General features: G+C 54.9%; 4 protein-coding genes across 4 annotated transcripts; 2 read left to right on the top strand and 2 right to left on the bottom strand.

Annotated features, from left to right (window-relative positions):
* Window positions 1–29: 29 nt before the first annotated feature.
* trx11 (thioredoxin-like protein) lies at window positions 30–4425 on the bottom strand. The gene is made up of 6 exons (XM_002958785.1): window positions 4119–4425; window positions 4002–4044; window positions 3741–3826; window positions 3248–3328; window positions 1943–2011; window positions 30–1606 (listed from the first exon to the last, which is right to left on the bottom strand). The coding sequence occupies exons 1-6, from the start codon at window positions 4329–4331 to the stop codon at window positions 1502–1504; spliced, it is 597 nt and encodes a 198-aa protein (XP_002958831.1). The 5' UTR covers window positions 4332–4425; the 3' UTR covers window positions 30–1501.
* Window positions 4426–5746: 1321 nt separating this feature from the next.
* Window positions 5747–6556, top strand: VOLCADRAFT_100158 (uncharacterized protein; the record flags this gene model as incomplete). The annotated part of the gene is made up of 1 exon (XM_002958799.1): window positions 5747–6556. One exon carries the CDS (start codon window positions 5747–5749, stop codon window positions 6554–6556), a length of 810 nt encoding a protein of 269 aa, XP_002958845.1.
* Window positions 6557–11745: 5189 nt separating this feature from the next.
* VOLCADRAFT_70013 (uncharacterized protein) lies at window positions 11746–12503 on the top strand (the record flags this gene model as incomplete). Its single annotated transcript, XM_002958798.1, has 2 exons — window positions 11746–11882; window positions 12278–12503. 2 exons carry the CDS (start codon window positions 11746–11748, stop codon window positions 12501–12503), a joined length of 363 nt encoding a protein of 120 aa, XP_002958844.1.
* A 2133-nt stretch (window positions 12504–14636) lies between these two features.
* VOLCADRAFT_69999 (uncharacterized protein) lies at window positions 14637–17708 on the bottom strand (the record flags this gene model as incomplete). Its single annotated transcript, XM_002958784.1, has 7 exons — window positions 14637–14773; window positions 15202–15306; window positions 15998–16059; window positions 16600–16670; window positions 17056–17109; window positions 17161–17268; window positions 17604–17708. 7 exons carry the CDS (start codon window positions 17706–17708, stop codon window positions 14637–14639), a joined length of 642 nt encoding a protein of 213 aa, XP_002958830.1.
* Window positions 17709–17770: the final 62 nt, after the last annotated feature.

Here is a 17770-nt window from a genome sequence, read left to right as displayed (position 1 = left end):
ACAAATGCGTGACGTGGCACTGACACGAACCGGTACCGTCTTACATCGTTTGACCTGACCAGCACCCCCAAAGATCTTCTCCCGAGACCCTAGACTTCTGGCAGTTACAATTGGCAGTTGCAACGATACAACGACAAACCGGAAACGCACAACGGTCCATCCATCCCGTCGCCGCAGAGCCAACATCTCAACCGTCGCATCTTCAAACAGATTATTCCCAGATTTATTCGTAATGTTGTTCCTTTGCGATTAATCGATTGGCCTTTACGCGCCTTAAAGAAGAAGGCGCACTGCTGCTGCACGACTTACATAACAACGAAACAAATACGACAACAGCTATTGGCGCTACATTCTTCCGCCACAATCTCATGGTGCTTAGAAAACCAATAGCGTCACACACACACCCTCTCTCCGCCGGCAGCAAACAACCCCCCCCGGCGAACCGGCTCCCCCCTTTTCCCCCCCACAGGCTCTGAAATGGCAAAGCCACCTCAAGACTGGCGGTGGTGGTGGTGGTGGTGCTGCTGTATCTTACGTCAGCACTACCACTACGGAGGCATACTGAACGCCCCAATTTAGCGACTGAAGGTAGGCATATGCGGTGTGCCGGTCAACGCTGAAAAGGAGGAGACTGCAATAGCTCCGCCGTGTTTATTGATCAGAAATGCACTTCAGGATCGTGCTAGGTGACGGACAGAAGAACAAGAAAACGAACCATCTAGACCGCATAGATGTCAGTCATACTTACACAGCACATTTGCTCGGGGTGAAACATCAAATCGTTGTGCGTCAACAAGACATATTTTACGCACCTCCTCAAGTAAAGCTCGCACCGTTGAAAGCATACATGACCGCGGAAGCTCGCAAATAAACACAATAGAAACGCACAATCATGTCACGCCTCTCTGCTAAAGCTGCATACCTGTTTAAATCGAAACTCAAAAGTTCGGCGCAAAAGTGCGACACATAGCAGTTGAGCGGGTCGGCAAGCTCACAGAATCCGATAGCCCGATAACACGCCTTTTTTCATAACTTTGACTGAAATGGCCAAACTCGTTAGGAGAAATAAACGTATTAATTCACCACACTGGCGAGAAACACATAAAAAAATTATTGACGCATCATAAGCTTACGAAGCTCACCGCTCCGACCAAGATCACAGCCCTCTGAGATGCCTCTTGAGCTCCCCTCCAATCTTTCGCAGCGACACAACGCATCACACGGCCGACCTTCGCGTGGATCGGCAGACACCCCTCTCGTCCCTGGGACCTTGGGCTGAAGTCACCACATGGCACCAAACACCATCTGCAGTATTCGCAATCACGGGGCTGTTTGATCGGTGACGTGCACGCAGCTCGCGCTGTTCTCGGTCCTCCTCTCTCTCAACCTCCTTCCGGAGTCCCATGCAGCTCCAGCGACAGAGCATCAGCGCCCAACAATAACATTAACCCGTTGCGGCACCGACACCCCCCCCGGGGAGCCTCCACTACTCCAGCGAAGGTCAATTGCTGGCGGCAAACTGTTGTTGCTGCTCGTCAATGAGGCTGATGAGCTTGTCCAGCTTAGCGCCCGTCATGTCAGCGACCTTTGTCGAGCTCCGGTACAGCTGCGGCGCCGGAGAACGGAGAGAGACCGGGAGAGACCGAGAGAGACCGGGAAGGGGGGGGGAAAGGGGGGGAGAAGAGCGAGAAAGCAGAGCGGGCAGCGAAACAAAAGGGGGTAAGTGGGGGTAAGTGGGGGGCCGCTTGCGCGTCGGGTGTGTGCATGCAGGTGGCCGAGTGTAGAAAGAAGATCCCGAGTGCAAACGGAGACAGCCACGAGGCTGTGTATGTGTGTATATGTGTGTGTATGTGTGTGTATGTGCGTGCATGTGCGTGTATGTGTGTGTATGTGCGTGTATGTGTGTGTATGTGTGTCCCCAAACATGGTTCTTGTGGATCACCTGGAATGTGGGGGCCACCTTGATTCCCAGGGCGATACCGAGCTCCTTGTTCGTCTTGTTGCAGTTAACCTGGGCGAACAAGGGCAGGGGACATTCGTTGCAGGGGACAATGGGCGAGCGAGCTCAGCGTGACTGTGTATTTTGTTTTTGGGAGAGGTGGGGAGAGGTGGGGAAGGGGGCACGTCGTGGAGGGCAGTTGAGGAAAGCCATGAGGGAGGTGCCACCCTCCGGGGGAATTAAACGTGTTTGGTTTGATGGGATGCCTTTGATGGGATGCTGGCGCGATGGCTGTTTGCGCAAAAACAAAGGTCGTGTGTCACACAGCAAATGGCGGTCCTGACTTCACTACCAGAGTACACAACACCTACACTGGTTGAGCGCTGGAAAGCTACAAAGGGTGTTGTGCGCTATTTGGCATTTGGTATAGCGAGTGGTGGTGTAGGCATTTGTGTACTCTGGAAAGTCTGGTGGTGCAGGAGGCCTTCATAGCTTCTGTGATTCGGACTATGCGAGCTGCGTGGAGGTGATACAAGGCGGGGTCGACCACCACCGGTTATGTGTTTTTGAACGCCAGTGGTGCTGTGAGCTGGTGGTTTCAAGCCGTCTGCAACCAAGAGTGGCAACATCATCGACTGCGGAGGCCGAGTACGTGGCGAGTGGGTTTGCGACGGATTTAAGGTTCCGCTGTGGTTCCGTCACCTCTGTCTCGCGCGAGATATTATTGAAGTTGCGTGTTTTCTCGGTATGTGTAAATACCGATTTGGTGTGACCACCAGGCGGGGCACTGGAAATGGTAGCTGGTAAACAGGAACGAACACTACCGCCCGGTCAAAGCACATCGACGTGTGCTGCACCATTGTGCTCGTGGGCCCATGAGCAGCCCATCATGCGTGGGGAAGTTGAGTTCCGATACTGCAAGTCGGAGGATATGGTGGCGGATGTGTTTATACTAAGGAGCCATTGCCATTTCCCGCAGTTTTCGAAGTGCGTTCGCGCGATGGGTGCCCGCTAAATTGCGATGCAGTGACCCGTGGGTCTGCCCACGTGTGGGAGTGTTGTAGGACATTCGAGTAGGTAGGTAATGGAGTTTCGGTCAGACCGCCTGGGTAATCTGTGTCTTGTTGCTACGACAAAGGATCTGTACGACATCATATATATCTGAGTGTGACAGAGGGAGAATTCTTTAGTGTTGTGTAACGGTATGTATGTGCTCGAAGGACGCGGGAAGAGTAAGCGACTCCAAAGTGGTACGCATAAAGGTTTCACAGCTCAAGAATGTACAACAGGCCGTACACCTATCCGTACCTTGACAAACCGCACATCAGTCCTCTCCTGCGAGAGCTTCACCAGTTCGGGGTAAATGAGCTTGCAGGGGCCGCACCAGTCCTGGTTACGATGGCCGGGAAGCAAGGCGGGCAAGCATGATAAATAAAAAAGAGGGGAGGTGGGCATTCGGATAAGATAAAGAGGCCGGGTCTGAAGGTCCCTGGATTTCAGGGCCCCTTGGGACGCAAGAAAGCCGGTTCACCGTGGCAAATCCGTCAGGAAGCAAAAAGGTAGAAAGACCGCCGCGTCCCGGTCGGAAGAGTAATGGCAGGCCGGCAAACGGACGCAGACTGGAGAAGTTACGAGCCGAGCGATTAGCTAGGCTTTGCCAAGCACAGCGATGCTATAGCAACTCTGAATCCGCATGGCAGCGGGCACTGGTGGCTGGCTGACTGAACAGATATCCTTTGGTGTAAAAAAACCAACGGTTTCCCGGGCTGAGACCGTATCATCTATACTTATTAGGCCTTACCGTGTAGAAATCCACAACGACTAGCGTATCGCCTTGAAGCTTAAGGTACTCCCAGAAAGTGTCCTTATTCAATTCGAGAAGGCCACCTGAGCGACCAATACGAAGGCAGGCAGAAGGCTGTTGTTCAAGTTGTCAACGTGGCATGGGCGCGCCAAGGCAAAAATATGGTGCCTTCTATAAGGCATCTAAGCTGATGCTAATGATTTGCAGATGCAGCGCGCTTTTGGGCGTCCACCAGACATCCTCGCTCTTGTAACTCACCGTCGATACTTCCTGATGCACTTGCATCGACGCTCTTTGCAGCCTACAAATCAAAATGAATTAGAGGTGTCACACATGCAGAGGGCTGAAATAGGTCGCTCATGCAAGAGTGCGTACCAACGGCGTCACGGGAACTGTGCTCGGTGCAGGTTCTTGAACTTTAGCAAGCACGCCAGCACCAAACTGTTCAAGCTGCTTCACAGCCTCCTCCTTCGACGTCCTCACAACTACAGTTGCGCGGCGCTGGATAGTAGGGCCGTAAACACAGGGCGCTGGGCCGCGTCGTAGCACCGCGTCTTTGGCCGAAACACGTCCAATGAGGGCTGTCATTCTCGGGTATCTGTTAGCCTATGCTTGCGTGGTGCGCTGTCTACGCAAGGATACTGGTAGTACTTTCCTTCACTAGGATTACCCTGGAATAAGCACCTAACGCCAGGCTGATATAATGTTGGAGGTCATACTTGATTACAAATGGCTGAACAGGGGTTTTGGGCCCATCAACAGCCGTACAATGCCACAGATGAAAGCCAAATTGCCGTCACTTTCGATAAATCCAGCTTGGTTCTGCAAACGCTGATTGTTGCATTCACAGGATGCGCACCGATCTGGGTAACGGATTAATGCAAAAGCTTTGTGCATCAGAAGGCTGCCTCGTTCGCTGGCATTACTGCAAGCTAAATAACACTGAGCTTAATGAAGCCTATTACTTACATTGCTATAAGGAATGATCTTAGTTTGTTTAGCGTGTCAGATAGCCAGCGCAATGCGGATAGGGCTTGCACACCGCAGCTGTTCGTTGAGCCACCGCAAGCTCTTGCACTTCTTTTTCATAACTCCATGCCGATGTTACCTTAAAAATGCGATTTCACTTCAGGCGCTCGTCACGTCTTGTAGTGGTCATCGTCGCGGATTAACGAAAAGGCGAGGTTAACATACCTAGAGCAGGGACATCGGGAGCGGTAACGGCGTCCTCATCAGGGTGCACGGAACAGGCTTAAAGGAGTTGGATCAGGGTGCCAATTTTACTTGAGCCCGTTCTGAGTGTGTTTAGGTTTAGATCAGGGATGTGCCCACAGTGTGCGCCGCACCTTCCTCCTGGGCTGAGAATCATATAAGTGTTCTCAGCTTCTGACTGCTGGTAGGGAGCAAGAGTATTAGTCTTTGTGGATTCACTAGCAGCGTTCTAGGCCACCGCGGTTCCATGACAGCTTGCGTCATTAATGCATGACCTACAAACGTACGCCACCATGCTACCCCTCCATACGGGAGAAGTAAACATAAAGCATGCTTAATAATTGCGGTTGGGTCTGCCCTGAGGCAAATTGTGCGCGCAGATGTGTGCTCTCTATTGTAGCTGTGGACAACCCCCACCCACCAACATCTGGTTCCTTAACCCCTTGGGTCTGCTGAAGTGAGGGGAATTGCTGTACATGGTCAGGGAATTATGGTAAATTAAATAGTTAAATGTCACTGTTGTGACACACGCGTTTGCTCGCTATTCTCTAACTTAATTCTGACGAGTTGTACGAAGCGCAATCGTGCGTACCTCTTGTGATTGGACAAAAAAAGAAGAAAATGTTTAGTCTTTCTACAATACTGGTGTTAATGTAGATAGGATTGCGTTTATCACATGATCTGAGCTTGCCGCCAGCGAAGTAATTTACTCAAGGGTATAATAAAGGCTTAAAATCGACTTGATAACTAAAACTTTCTGCTTTTATTCTTGGACTCCGCCTTTTACCAATATGAAGCGGGAAGACAGGCTAGAGAAGCCCCGTGGGGCGGAGGTGCTGTGTAGTAAAGTCATGAATGAGCCTTGGTATGACCGAGAACCGGATGCGCCAGAATTCATCGACGTCAGTCCCCAAAAAATTAAGCCGCATCTGTCCCAGGACGTGAAGCTGGGCGGCTCGATGATGGTGTATGTCCAGCCGCCGGGAAAAGAGGCTGGCGGCAGGGACTGCGCAGCAATGGAAGCAAAATACGAGGTGCTGGAGAAGCCGGGCCCGAAGGGGGAGCCCTTGGGCCGGGTTAATGTCGCCAACATCAGAAATTACATGGTCAGCTCCCGGAAGTACAAAGCGGAAGTTTTATCTGGCGACACGGTCGAGCTGTGGCCAACGACAAAGGCCAATTATTTTATGATGGGCTTAATCAAGGAGGTCTGCTGGGTCTGCGAAAAGGAGACTGGGGACCCAGGCAATGGCCTTGCCTACATCTGCGAGGGATGCAACAAGAGCGTCCACGCTAAATGCGCTGGCTTGCGGAGAGAGCTGCGGGAAGATGAAGACTTCTTCTGCCGCCGTTGCCGGCCCACGGTAGCCGAGGACGTTATTGGGGAGGAGGACGAAGAGGAGGGGGAGGAGGACGAGGACGAGGAGGAAGGGGAAGAAGAAGAGGAATTCGCGACTACTGGCAAGTCGCGGGGGACGGGTCGGGGCAAGGATGCGGTAAAGGGGGGCAATAAGGGGAAGAAGAGGAAGGCTGCGAAGGGGGTTGAGGGCGACATCGCCAACCCCAAGGCCATCAAGCGGCGCAACAAGACATCCAGCTAAGCAAGCATCGGTGGTCCCAGGAGGGGGAGACAGGACGCGTTTTGCGGACAATGCCCCCCCCCCGAGCAGTGCAGAGCAGCGAAATAAGGCTGACCGTATAGTTGCTGTTGAAAACAGAGAGGAACCTTCTTGGAGTTCGGGATGGGTCGGTAGATCCCCCACATTGCCTTACACTGTTTGCTGTGCGAGGTACACTACAAGACATCGACCCTCGTCGACGTGTGTGCGTGTTATGCGTGTTGCGCGCGCGCGTGTGTGTATATGTATATTTGTGCTTAGTCGAAATGGCCAAGCGTGAGGAGCGTAACAGCAGCTGCCGATTGATTCAAATGGCTGTTGCCGGTTGAACCAGAGAACGCCACATTATGGGCGTGTAGTGGAGAGTGATGACCGAGAACTTTGGGGACCGGGGACTTTGGAGTTGGTGGCAAGCTCTTCAATTTGTGTTGTGGGTGATGTGTTTAATGTGTGTTGTGGGTGGTGTGGGTGTGTTGTGGGTGTCTTGTAACCCACAACACAAGACAAGACATCCTTGAATGGGGCTGATCAGTCGCGAAGGGGTTTGCACGACGTGTACCGTTCATACCGCTAATCATCGCTGGGGCGGGTCATATGAGGCGGGTAACAGCAGAGGAGAGAGAGGCGCTGAGACAACAACCTGTTGTTAGCAGCGTCCGAGCAAATGACACACGGGGGGTCCTGTGGCCCGAGAAGTTGGGCCTGGCAGAGGCATCTGCGAGGTCCTTGTGAAAGCTTTCGCAAACATAAAAGCCATGTGCATGTATGTATGCAATAAGCGCGCTTGGCGTTTTCCACTACACGCACGTGTTTGGCGGGAGTTGGCGGCGGGTTGGAGCAGCGGCAGGTTGCAGGGCGGGTGTTGTGCGGGAGGGACCTCGTATACCACGCGTACGTCGTAAACCGGTCTGCAAAAGCGTTATGGCCTTTCTGGTCTTTCCGGTGTTGCGATCATTAAATGATCACGATGGTAGTATGCGAAGGTTGAAACGTCGCCACCGCCTTCCCACAGCCGTACGGTACGGCCACCCCACCAGGGTGTTGTGTCAAGTTGCGTCAAGTTGACTGTGGTTGTTGTCGTGATGTGGAACCGCAATGGACATTGTGTTACCTTAACGAGATGGACACTCTTGCTCGCCCAGCCCTAGAGACGGAAGCTTAGCTCCGAAAACTCGTGGGGAGTCGCGGGGAACTTGTTGTCTACACACATCGAGGGAGAGGAGGGGAAAACACGGCTCCCGCGCCACGCGCAACCCCAGGGGAGGTGTATAGCTCCGTCCGTAGTTTGAGGTGCGGTGTCCGTTTACAGACTTTTATATACTTAAGGGCACACAGTTAATCCTAGGGCGAGGTGGGCTTGGGGGCCCTCATATATTCATAAACTGCTTGGATATCACTACAGACGTACCCTAAAGGGGGGCACACGCCTGTCGTGGATTATGTCAAACCTCGAGGGCCTTACCCACATTGGCCCAGGCCCAGGCTTTTGGGCGTGGCAGGTAGTGTAGCCAAAGACTGACGGTTTGTGCAGTAGCCGTAACTTGTGTGCAGTGGCCGATTCTGTTCCGAGGGCAATATAGATATACATATACATATTTAAGAGTGCACCAGGGGTACCTACATATTTTATATAATGGCACCGTGTGAGACAAAAAATGTGCGGAGAGTGCGTTTGCCAGGTAGGGCGTTCTGCCATTGCCAGGTTTTAGCTTTCGGCAGCTTATGCCGGCTAGCCAGCCACGGCGTTAGCGCGGCAAATGGCGTATGTGCGGACACGCGAAACGCAGGAGGGCAAGGGTGTAGGCAAATTGATTCAATTCGGCGCGGGAAGTGCGAGGCTCTGTAATTCTTGGCACAGCTCGCGAAGAAGCTGAAAGGAGGAGGGGGAGAGGTGCGTCTAAACTGCAAATTGCCATGTGGACACCAGATTCCATCTTCTTGGCCTCTGCTGTTACATCATGATTACACTGCAACCGCCCCGGCTCCTTAACCGTAGCAAGCAAGACCACAAGCGTAAACAGTGGCCTAAATAGTGGCCTCGAAACTTTCCATACTTCATGATCAATACGACGCAGGTACGACGAGGACGATGAGCGCGAGGAACGACGGTACGAAAGGGCCCGGGAACAGTACCATGATGTGGGTACGGCATACATGAACAACATAACGCAGAGCGTAAAGAAGATGAACCGCATTATTCGGCTGGTGAGAGCGCCTGGGCGGCCCTATGGGGGCTGTGGGGTTGGGCGGCGCGAGGTTGAGGTTTTCTTCGTAGCTCGGCTTGTGCGGTTGTGGCGGGTGTGGGGCCCCTTTAGGGGTTTAGGGGCTTTGGAATGGCATGGACGGCGGTTTTATGGGTTCGTGAGCAGGTGGTGATGGCTTACGACAAAAGGGGTAGGGCAGCAAGGAAAAAACCATTGCGGAGCACCCCTGGATGACCTGCGGCTTGCCCTGCTGCTAGCCCTGCCGTGAACGGCTCTGTGAATGGCGCTGCGCTTGGCCCTCCCAATGGCCATGCCGCAAACGGTGCCGCCAATGGTGCTGCAAACGGTATTGCGAAAGGCGCTGCTCCTACCAAAGCCTCTGCAAACGGCCCCGCTGCAAGTCTAAATAGCCATCCACATCCGCCTCCACCTGCAGCTGTTGCCTTGGACGTATCTCAGGCCCCAAACCGCCAGATAAAATGTTTTCTAAAGCTTGTTGACATAGCTGACTTCTAGTTTTAGCTTTGTTTATATTTCATGCATCTGTTGTTGCCAACCGCTTGCATCGGCCTAGCCCCCTGCATTGTGCACTGCGGTACATTTTCCATGAAGATTATACAACTTTCAATTTACTACATGCTCAGCAAATTGCTAGGGAAATGGGCTCATCTGGACGCAGTTTGCACACCGCGCTGCCGGCTTGCGAAAGGAATCTCTGCGCGCGCTCCGCGCCGCGAGCATCAGGACTTACTAGAATAATATGTTTTTTGTTTCTCGCATGAAAAGGTTGGTATGTGTGGGTGTGTGCGCGAGGCAAGCTGTGCCGGACGCTCGTTCGTCCGGCCGAGCGTCCGCCATGGACGGTAACAGCCTTCCGCCAGGGGGGTATCCAACCCAATAATTGTTTTCTGCTCATATCCCAGTCATGAGCGAAATGGTTTCGGAGGTCGGTACTACTGCGGTTGGTGTGCGGATGGAAGCTGCAGGTGATACATGGAGAGGGTTCATTTTGCTGGGTCGTTGTAGTAAACTGCTGAGATATTACGAGGCCTTTTATGGTCTGCTTCGGTGATCCTTCCCGGCTTAACCATGGCAATGTTTGTTAGGTGAGCTTGGCATAATGACATCACGCTTCCAGCAACCCCACTGGGTCTCAGCACCAATCGCGCCCTGCAACACCAGCGCATCCGCAGCCCGCATCTGTCGACAGCTGCCGGACCCACAAGCATTTGCGGCGTCGTTCCCTGCAGCAGCCGCTGCTTCGCCCTTCCTTCCACAGCCAATTTTCCTCTCTGACAACTCCACTCAGCAGCGCAAAGGCCCCAAGGCAGTCGCCGCGGCAATTGCACCCTTGGGGACAGTGGCTGATGCCGCCCTCTGCCATGCGGCGACTTGGACGACATGGCCAACGGAAGGCAAAGCTGCACCGCTTAATTCTCCACAACAAAACATCACAACCAATACCTGCACCAGCAGCAACGCCCCCCGCAACACTACTACTTCCCCTTGCACATATGCATGCGCATGTACCTGCGCGAAACATTCATCACGCCTGCCCCAAAGAGCGGCCTGGTTACACACGACCCCAGCTCCCGGTAGTCCGTCCTGCGTCCCTCGTCGTCAGCCCTGGGCCTCCCGGGGGGATGTCCGCTGCCGCTCATCTATGAGCTCATCATCTCAATCTGTGAGCCACGCGGCCAGCGCTCCAAACCTTGTCGGAGCCAAGCTGAGAGTTCGGCTGGCAGAGCCGGGGGATGCCGCGGTCCTGGCAGCGCTGGATGCAGCCTGCAGGACCTCGGGATCCGCGGGCTGGAGCGAGGGCATCTACCGGGTGAGGGTCTACTTACAAGGGTCTGCTGACCACCAGCTTGCAGGGTTGGTGTACAGCTAGGGCAGCTGTTTGCGTGCTGGCTGACTGACTGACCTCGATTACACCGAGTTGGAATAAGACTCAAGATGAGAACGATGGAATTATGGTGCTGGCAACGATGAGAGATTTGGAACAGAAGAGTAAAAACAGGGAACATGTCGTTAGTTGGTTGGTGGCTTTCGTTCATGCATGCATGCATGCCGGGACTGGCAGCGCCACTAACGGCCTATCTGGACCTTTTTCGGCCCGATGGGTGTTTTCGTCGTTTGCCCTACCCCTCACCCTCATACTTTCACTTTCCCTTTCACAAGCCGGAGCCGGCTGGAGCCGGCTGGTGGATGCGCATTCGTTGTAGATGGGCACAAGCACAGGCAGAGGCAAAGACAGTCAGCGGCAGTGAAAAGTTGTGGCTGCCGTAACTAGTACACACGATAAGCACTCTTCCGCTCACTACTGAGGCACCCAAGAAGCTCCCGCAGATGACCACTAGACGTTAGGAGACCACTGGCACCGGCTGTAAATCCGCTGTTGCTTAATGCCGGACTGTTTGTATAATACCGGACTGGCTTGCCTCAAGCTAGGAAGCCGGATCGTGATGTGGCCCCCTACTTAGGCCCCCCCTCCTGCTGCCCCCCGCCTGCTGCTGCCCTCCGGTGACGTAGTCCGATTTGCAACCAGGCGGACCCAATGTAATCCTTTTGTGTGAGCTGCTGCTGCCGCCATCGCCGCCGTCGCCGCCGTCACCGCCGTCATTGCCGTTGTCATCACCATCATCACCGTCGCCACCGTCGCCATGGGATGATGCTCACTCAGGTCCCCCACCTGCACCCCAAGCCATCCACAGGGAGCCCGCTTCGAGCACAACAGCGGTACGGCACTGTCCGGCACCCTCGGTTACAGGTACGGCAAATAAACCGATGGCGACGGCAGAGCTGCATCTTGCGGCGGCAGGCAGTGATGGCGACGGCCGCGGCGCGGATCCCGGGCCACTGGAAGTGGCATCGGCAGAGGTGGCGGCGCCAGCGGCGTCGGTGGCGGCTAGTCCAGGACACTTAGATCTAATAGATCTAATGCCGCCACCTCTTCCGCTTCCTTCGATGGGTGCTATTGTTGCCCTGGCAGCTGGGTGTGAGGTGGCTGGGGAGGTGTCGCTCACCAACCTGGCGGTGGCGGCGCACATGCGGGGCCGCGGACTGGGCCGACGAATGGCGGTGGAGTTGCTGACACGTCTTGGGTGGGTTATTACCCCCCCTTCCCCGGCGGGGGGGGAGGGAGGGAGCGCACTTTGGCAGTGTGGGTAGCAAGCCAGGATTATTCTTGGACGTGTCTGGCTCACAGATCCAAACTCCCACATGCCCCCGAGTTCCCTGCTCTTGTACTCCCGGACACCTCGGGGGGGGTGGGGTGACCAGGGGTTGGCAAGAAATAAAGTAGTTACGCGCGCGCGTGTGTGTTTGTGTGTGATTGTGTGTTTTACACAGTGAGCTGCGTTTATGCATGTACTGCACCTAGGGTTTGCAGGTGCGTTACACCGCTGTGGATATTCTTTTAGGGTGCATGCAGATGTACAGTCTTGCCAGCTGCGCTTTCTTCCGTCCTACCGTACCACACCATGCTTCCGTACTGCAGGGTGGAACGCTACCCAGCGTTTCTGGAGGTCCGTACGGACAACACCGCGGCGCAAGCACTGTACCTCCGATTGGGCTTCATCACCGTCGGACTGCGGAAGCGGTACAACTCTGACGGCAGCGACTCCCTAGCCATGGTACGGCAGCCGGGGCCGCTGCCGCCGCTGCTGCTGCCATCATTACCACCATCACGCCGCCTCGATGATGGTGATGGTGATGATGCCTAACGCACCCAACGCGGCGGCTGCTGTCGTTGATCTCCGCCAAATTCCAACCGACCGGATACTCCTCAAGGTTTCACTTTTTCGGATTCGCCAACCATTGGCGTGCCGTGCTAATAAACTACTTCCTGGCTTTGGAGTTTTTGAGGTTTCAGGCCCCCGGGAGTAGAGTGGAGTTGGGTTGGAGAGTGGTTCAACTCTGCGACTCTGTGCGAGCAATTAGTTAAGCTCCCGCACCGCTCCCCGCGCCCTCAGCAGCGTCCCTCCAGTTGGCGTGAGAGTGTGGCAGACAGACAGACAGCAGCGGCACACGGCAGCTTTGTAATGGCGGGCGTCCTAGTGATGCTCCCGGAGTGTGTACCCATCGGACCTCCAGAAAAGCTTGAAGCCCTTGCTGCTGGTGCTGCTGCGGCTGTGGGCCCCATTCCTGGCCTGTGTGCCGTGCCATGTCCCATATATCAATGCTCCTAACGCTTCTAACGGCCATTCGCATCCTGGTTGTGTTGGGATTCAAACGAAGTGTGAACGTCTTCGTTTCCTCCTTTTGAAGCCGCAGGTTTTGGCCTCCGCATGATCGCGATCACAAATTCAAACGCATGATAGATGACTGGCACAGGACTGCTGCAGCGATGTGGTGTTTGCTGTTATCTCCAAGCGTGCGTACGTATGCATGTATGTGTGTGCGTGTGTAAATACATGTTATATATGTGTACTGGTGCATGCGCAAATTATACCATTGGAAACCCGAGAAATGCTGCAAGACAAGACTCTGCTCAAAAGCACACGCTGGAATGAGTGCATGTGGGAATACGGAATTGGAACTGGAACCGGATTTCTAGTATACCCCGGAACCTTGGAATGTATGATCTGGATTTTATTATTATTCCTTTTTTTAGGTCCTCATTTGTTTACTTTCTGTCTGCTATCTATAACGGTGTCTGGTAGCGATGGCATCCAACTGCGCTTTTGGCGGGCAGTGCACCTCCGCGTGCGACTCCAGATCGCAAAAAATCATTGTGGAGATGTATGTACCCCCCGGGGAGGTGGCCGGGTGTTGTACGACATATACAGCTGACGTCATCATCGTCTGTCAGTGGCCAGTGGCTGGTTCGAGCCCGGTAAGGCGGGAAGTCCGCACATACATACATACATACATACATACATACATACATACATACATACAGGACACCCACCCGCACCCTCACGCCCCACAACACCCACACACTCTCTTCACTTTAACCTGCGGCTCTGCTCTCCTCTTCAAATACCCTTCAAACCCCAACTCGTTGGCTAAGTACGCACACATACATACACACATACATGTACCGCACATCCGCACGTGCACGAGATGCGAGAGACAGAACGGGACTACTTCCTACAGCTTCAAGCGACCCTCCTCAATGAGCGCCAACACTTCGGCGCAAAACCTGAAAGGCGACCGAAAGGAGAGGGACGGGGAGGGAGGGGAACGGAGGGGGAGGGAGGGAAAGGGCGGAGAGGAGGAACACGAAACATGTTTAGCAACTGAGGGACTGCGGGTAAGAAGGGTGTGATAATGTCAAAATTTAACTGGCAGAAAGACGAGGGACTACATCTTGCAAGGCAGCAGCAGCAGCAGTAGCGGTAGCAGCAGCATGTCATTCGCATCCACGGTGAAGCGACGTCAGCTCCCAGCATGGCATGCTGTAGCCCACGGGTGGCCCCAACCAGGTGCAGTAGTGCCCCCAACCCTTGGCAACGAAAAAGGCCAAAGGCCGGGCCACCGAGAGGCACTTGAGAGGCTCATGAGGGGCCGCCGACACGTGACGACAGACCTTTCCTCCCCCTACTCCGAGTGGGGGTTCGCCGGGTGGGCGGACATCACCCCTACTCGGAATGGGGGTTACTTCCTTCCCTGGACCCCCCCCCAATCCCCCCCCTCTGAAGGTACTGTACGCATGTTCCGTACATATATTTCTATGTATTCTAAGGGGTGCCATTTAGAAAGTCACCTTAGCGTATTTCTTCCCTTGCCTTTGGAGGGTTGTTGCTTCCTTCAATGCGGCAGAGCGTATAACGATGGAAGAGCCACTAAGGGTCTGTCGTATCGCAGTGGCGATCTCTTTATCAGCTTCTGTTCTCCCGGTGAAACCCCCCCCCTTACCCCTCCACCCCCACGCACACGCACCTGTGTACGGGAAAACCCACCACGTTGTAGAAACAACCTCGAAGTCCCACAACGAACGAACCGGCAAGACCCTGAATGCCATACGCCCCGGCCTTGCCAAAGGGCTCGCCTGTGGGTGGCGGTTACCCCCCATGGGTGGTTGGTGGTTTAATTCGTTTGCCGGCGGTTGGTTTGGTTGGATAGGCGCGCATCGTGTCAATGGTGGTGGTGTGTGGGTGGCAGTCCATCGAAGTTCGGGGCTGTGCGGATGGGGCGTGGGCTGGTAGAGAGAGATGTTGGTAGAGAGAGATGTTGGTGGGGAGAGAAAGAGAGAGAGAGAGAGAGAGAGAGCCCATCCCGCCACGACACTCCAGGATGATGGAGTGGGACGCACAGGAGATAGACCGACACGGCCCCACCCGAACATACATACACACACGCGTGTGCATATGTATGTATATATATATATATGTGTGTGTGGGCCGTTTAAGAGTGGCGGCGGCAGCTCCCCTCCTTCCAACTCTCCTCCCGCCCACCCCCCCCAGGCCCCCCTGCTACCTGACGCCACATACGCCTGAATGGTTTCGGAGGAAAGCTGCGCGAAGGTCACATCCGTGGTCACGAAGAAGCTTCGAATGAAGGGGGGCTGGCCAGTGGCGGGATCTGCAGGGTGTGTGTATGTATGTATGTATGTGTACGTATGTGTATGTACGGCACCGGAATATGGGCGGCGAGGGAGGAGCTTATGCTGCGGATCCGGTGATGATGCCGTGGGTGGGGTGGGTAAGGGGTGTCGATGTGCGAGACGTGAGGGTGATGCGCCCAGGAGGTTCCGGAGCCATTGGCCAACCGACGGCTTGAAAATGCGGGCAGTTCGGTTCATTTAAACACGTCTGGCTCACGTCGTAACGCTCACGTTGGCCGCCCGTTCAGGTGAAAAGGACTAACGTGCTCCGAGGTGGCAGTGGCTGGGCTGTGGGGGCTGTGGGGGCTGTGGGGGCAGGCTGCCGGGTGCCGGCAGGCGGAGTAGAAGCAGGTGGAGGGGGAGGAGGACCGGATAGCGGAGCTATTCTACCATCTGCGCTGTACGAATGTTTGGACGAAAGATACGGTCGTAAAGGGTTTACATAAACACCGGTTCCCCTTGCGCCGTGTACGACATAAATACTGACACGCCAGCTGCATCTGAAACGTCTGTTCGCTGATTGAGAAGACGAAGTGGAGAGCAGCAAATACACATGAGAGCCGCAAAACCCAAAACTCGTTAGCACCCACCCGTCCACTACCCGTCCACCTGCCAACGAACACACCAGCACCCTGTACTGCACTACGGGGTGCCGTACACATGTCGTACCTGGCTCTCCCGGCAGGACGAGCGAAACCCCCGTGTGTACCTGGTGGTCTCTCCCGCTCAGACTGGTGACACAGGGAGGGCGCGGGACAAGACACTTAGGGCAGCTTACGACAAGTGCGCGTGTGTGCGCGCGTGTGTGTTATAATAACACGGGTCTCTCTCTCTCTCTGCGTACGTCTGTGTGTGCGTATGTATGTGTGTGTGTTTAAACGGAAAGAAAGGAATGCAAAGGCATCACCTGCCGTGTACGAACGCATCATCGACACCCAAAAGTGAGTGAGTGAGGGAAGGAATTGAGGGCGAGCTGCGAGCGGAGCAGATCTCCGGGTCCAGGCCAAGGAGCGATTTCTGTTGTACGGCATCGCAAGAAGACCAGAAGGTAAATCGTCCCAACGGCCTGCTCCCCAATGACCAATTAACACGCGCCGCTAGACAACTAGGGTTTTGGGTACGACGTGGCCCCCCGGTTACCCCTCCTAACCCCCCCGTAATAACACCCCTCCTAGGCACTAAGGGCCCCCCCGGGGGATCCCCACACCCCTCCAAAACACACACAGGCCAGCATCGCACGCACCACAACCCGAAACCATGGTAAGACCCACCTGGATATCAGCCGGACCGCATGCTCCTCATCGTCCGGCTTCTCCAAAATTACCCCGTCGGCCTCCACGACCTGCACCGAACACGGGGGCCGGGGAGAGGTGAGTCGGGGAAAAGTGAGGGGGAAGGGGGTCCTCCCCTTTAGGGAGTTTGGGGGGCGGAGAGGGGAATAATTGTTGTTACTCGAGCCTTTGCTGCCCTAACTGAGTTTTGTGGAGGTGTTCAAGTGGGACTTGAGTGCCCGTCGTATCTTCACTGCGGCGCCTTCCCCGGACAGAAGCGCTGCTGAACGGCTGCGTCGTGGGTCGGCAGTCGGAGTCGGGGTGGGGAGCACACAAGACTAGCTGCGGCTTGTGCTGCTGCGGGTGCCCCCGACCCTTCCGCGGTGTTTGGGTTTCGGCCCCCGGCTTTAACAGCCCACAGTGTAATCTAAGTCATACATACATACATACACACACCGTATCCGCGGATATGATGAGATCCACAAGTGGCGGGTTCTGCATCTGTTTCCCCTCCCCCGGCTGCTGCTGCTGCTGCTGGTGTTGCTGGCGCTGCTGCTCCACCATGGCCGCCACGTCCAGGGCCTTATGCCGGGCGGTCTCCAAAGCGTACTCGGCTCCGGAGGGAAAGCGGTCCTTTGGAAGCTTCTCGTCGAACCGAGAAGCGATGACCTGGGGCAAGTCACAGTTGGTGCCGCAAGTTGTGCGACAGCAGGGGCAGGGTGGGCGCGGAGCATTACGAGATTACCAGCACCAAGTGCACAAACCAAACTGGTCATTTGATGTGAACATCAAAGTTTCAGACTCAGGTGGTGCAAAGTGTGATGGCGGTAGTACAAGGTCCGGGCTATGGGCGAGAAAGGTGCCACCCTGGGGCTTGTCCAAAGGAAGTTGATGGAGCGGTAGCATCGTACACCAGGTGAGGCTCTTGCGAATCTTATGGGCATGGGCCTCAGGTAATGTCTGCGGGAGTTGCCCCGACAGCCGGACTAGGAGACGGGTCGTACCTCGAATTTCACACCCATGTTTGTCAGCAAATCTTTCCTTTGAGGGCTTCCAGAAGCAAGCACAATGCGCTTAGCGTTCAACGCGGTTTTGTGTTGGAGCAGCATGGTGATGCCGCCGATGTATCCTTAATCTTGCCGTGTCGTCGTTAAAAACGTATGCTAGTAGT

This window comes from Volvox carteri, assembly GCF_000143455.1.
Source record: "Volvox carteri f. nagariensis unplaced genomic scaffold VOLCAscaffold_107, whole genome shotgun sequence".
NCBI lineage: Eukaryota > Viridiplantae > Chlorophyta > Chlorophyceae > Chlamydomonadales > Volvocaceae > Volvox > Volvox carteri.
This window is presented reverse-complemented; position numbering and strand designations above follow the sequence as displayed.

What these genes read in the sequence shown, in the direction of transcription:
- trx11 (XM_002958785.1), bottom strand. Translation starts at nt 4,331, where the DNA reads ATGACAGCCCTCATTGGACGTGTTTCGGCCAAAGACGCGGTGCTACGA. An exon ending in TGCATCAGGAAGTATCGACG is followed by an intron (nt 3,827 to 4,001) that starts GTGAGTTACAAG and finishes TTGGTCGCTCAG; the next exon opens with GTGGCCTTCTCGAATTGAAT. An exon ending in CTGATGTGCGGTTTGTCAAG is followed by an intron (nt 2,012 to 3,247) that starts GTACGGATAGGT and finishes TTGTTCGCCCAG; the next exon opens with GTTAACTGCAACAAGACGAA.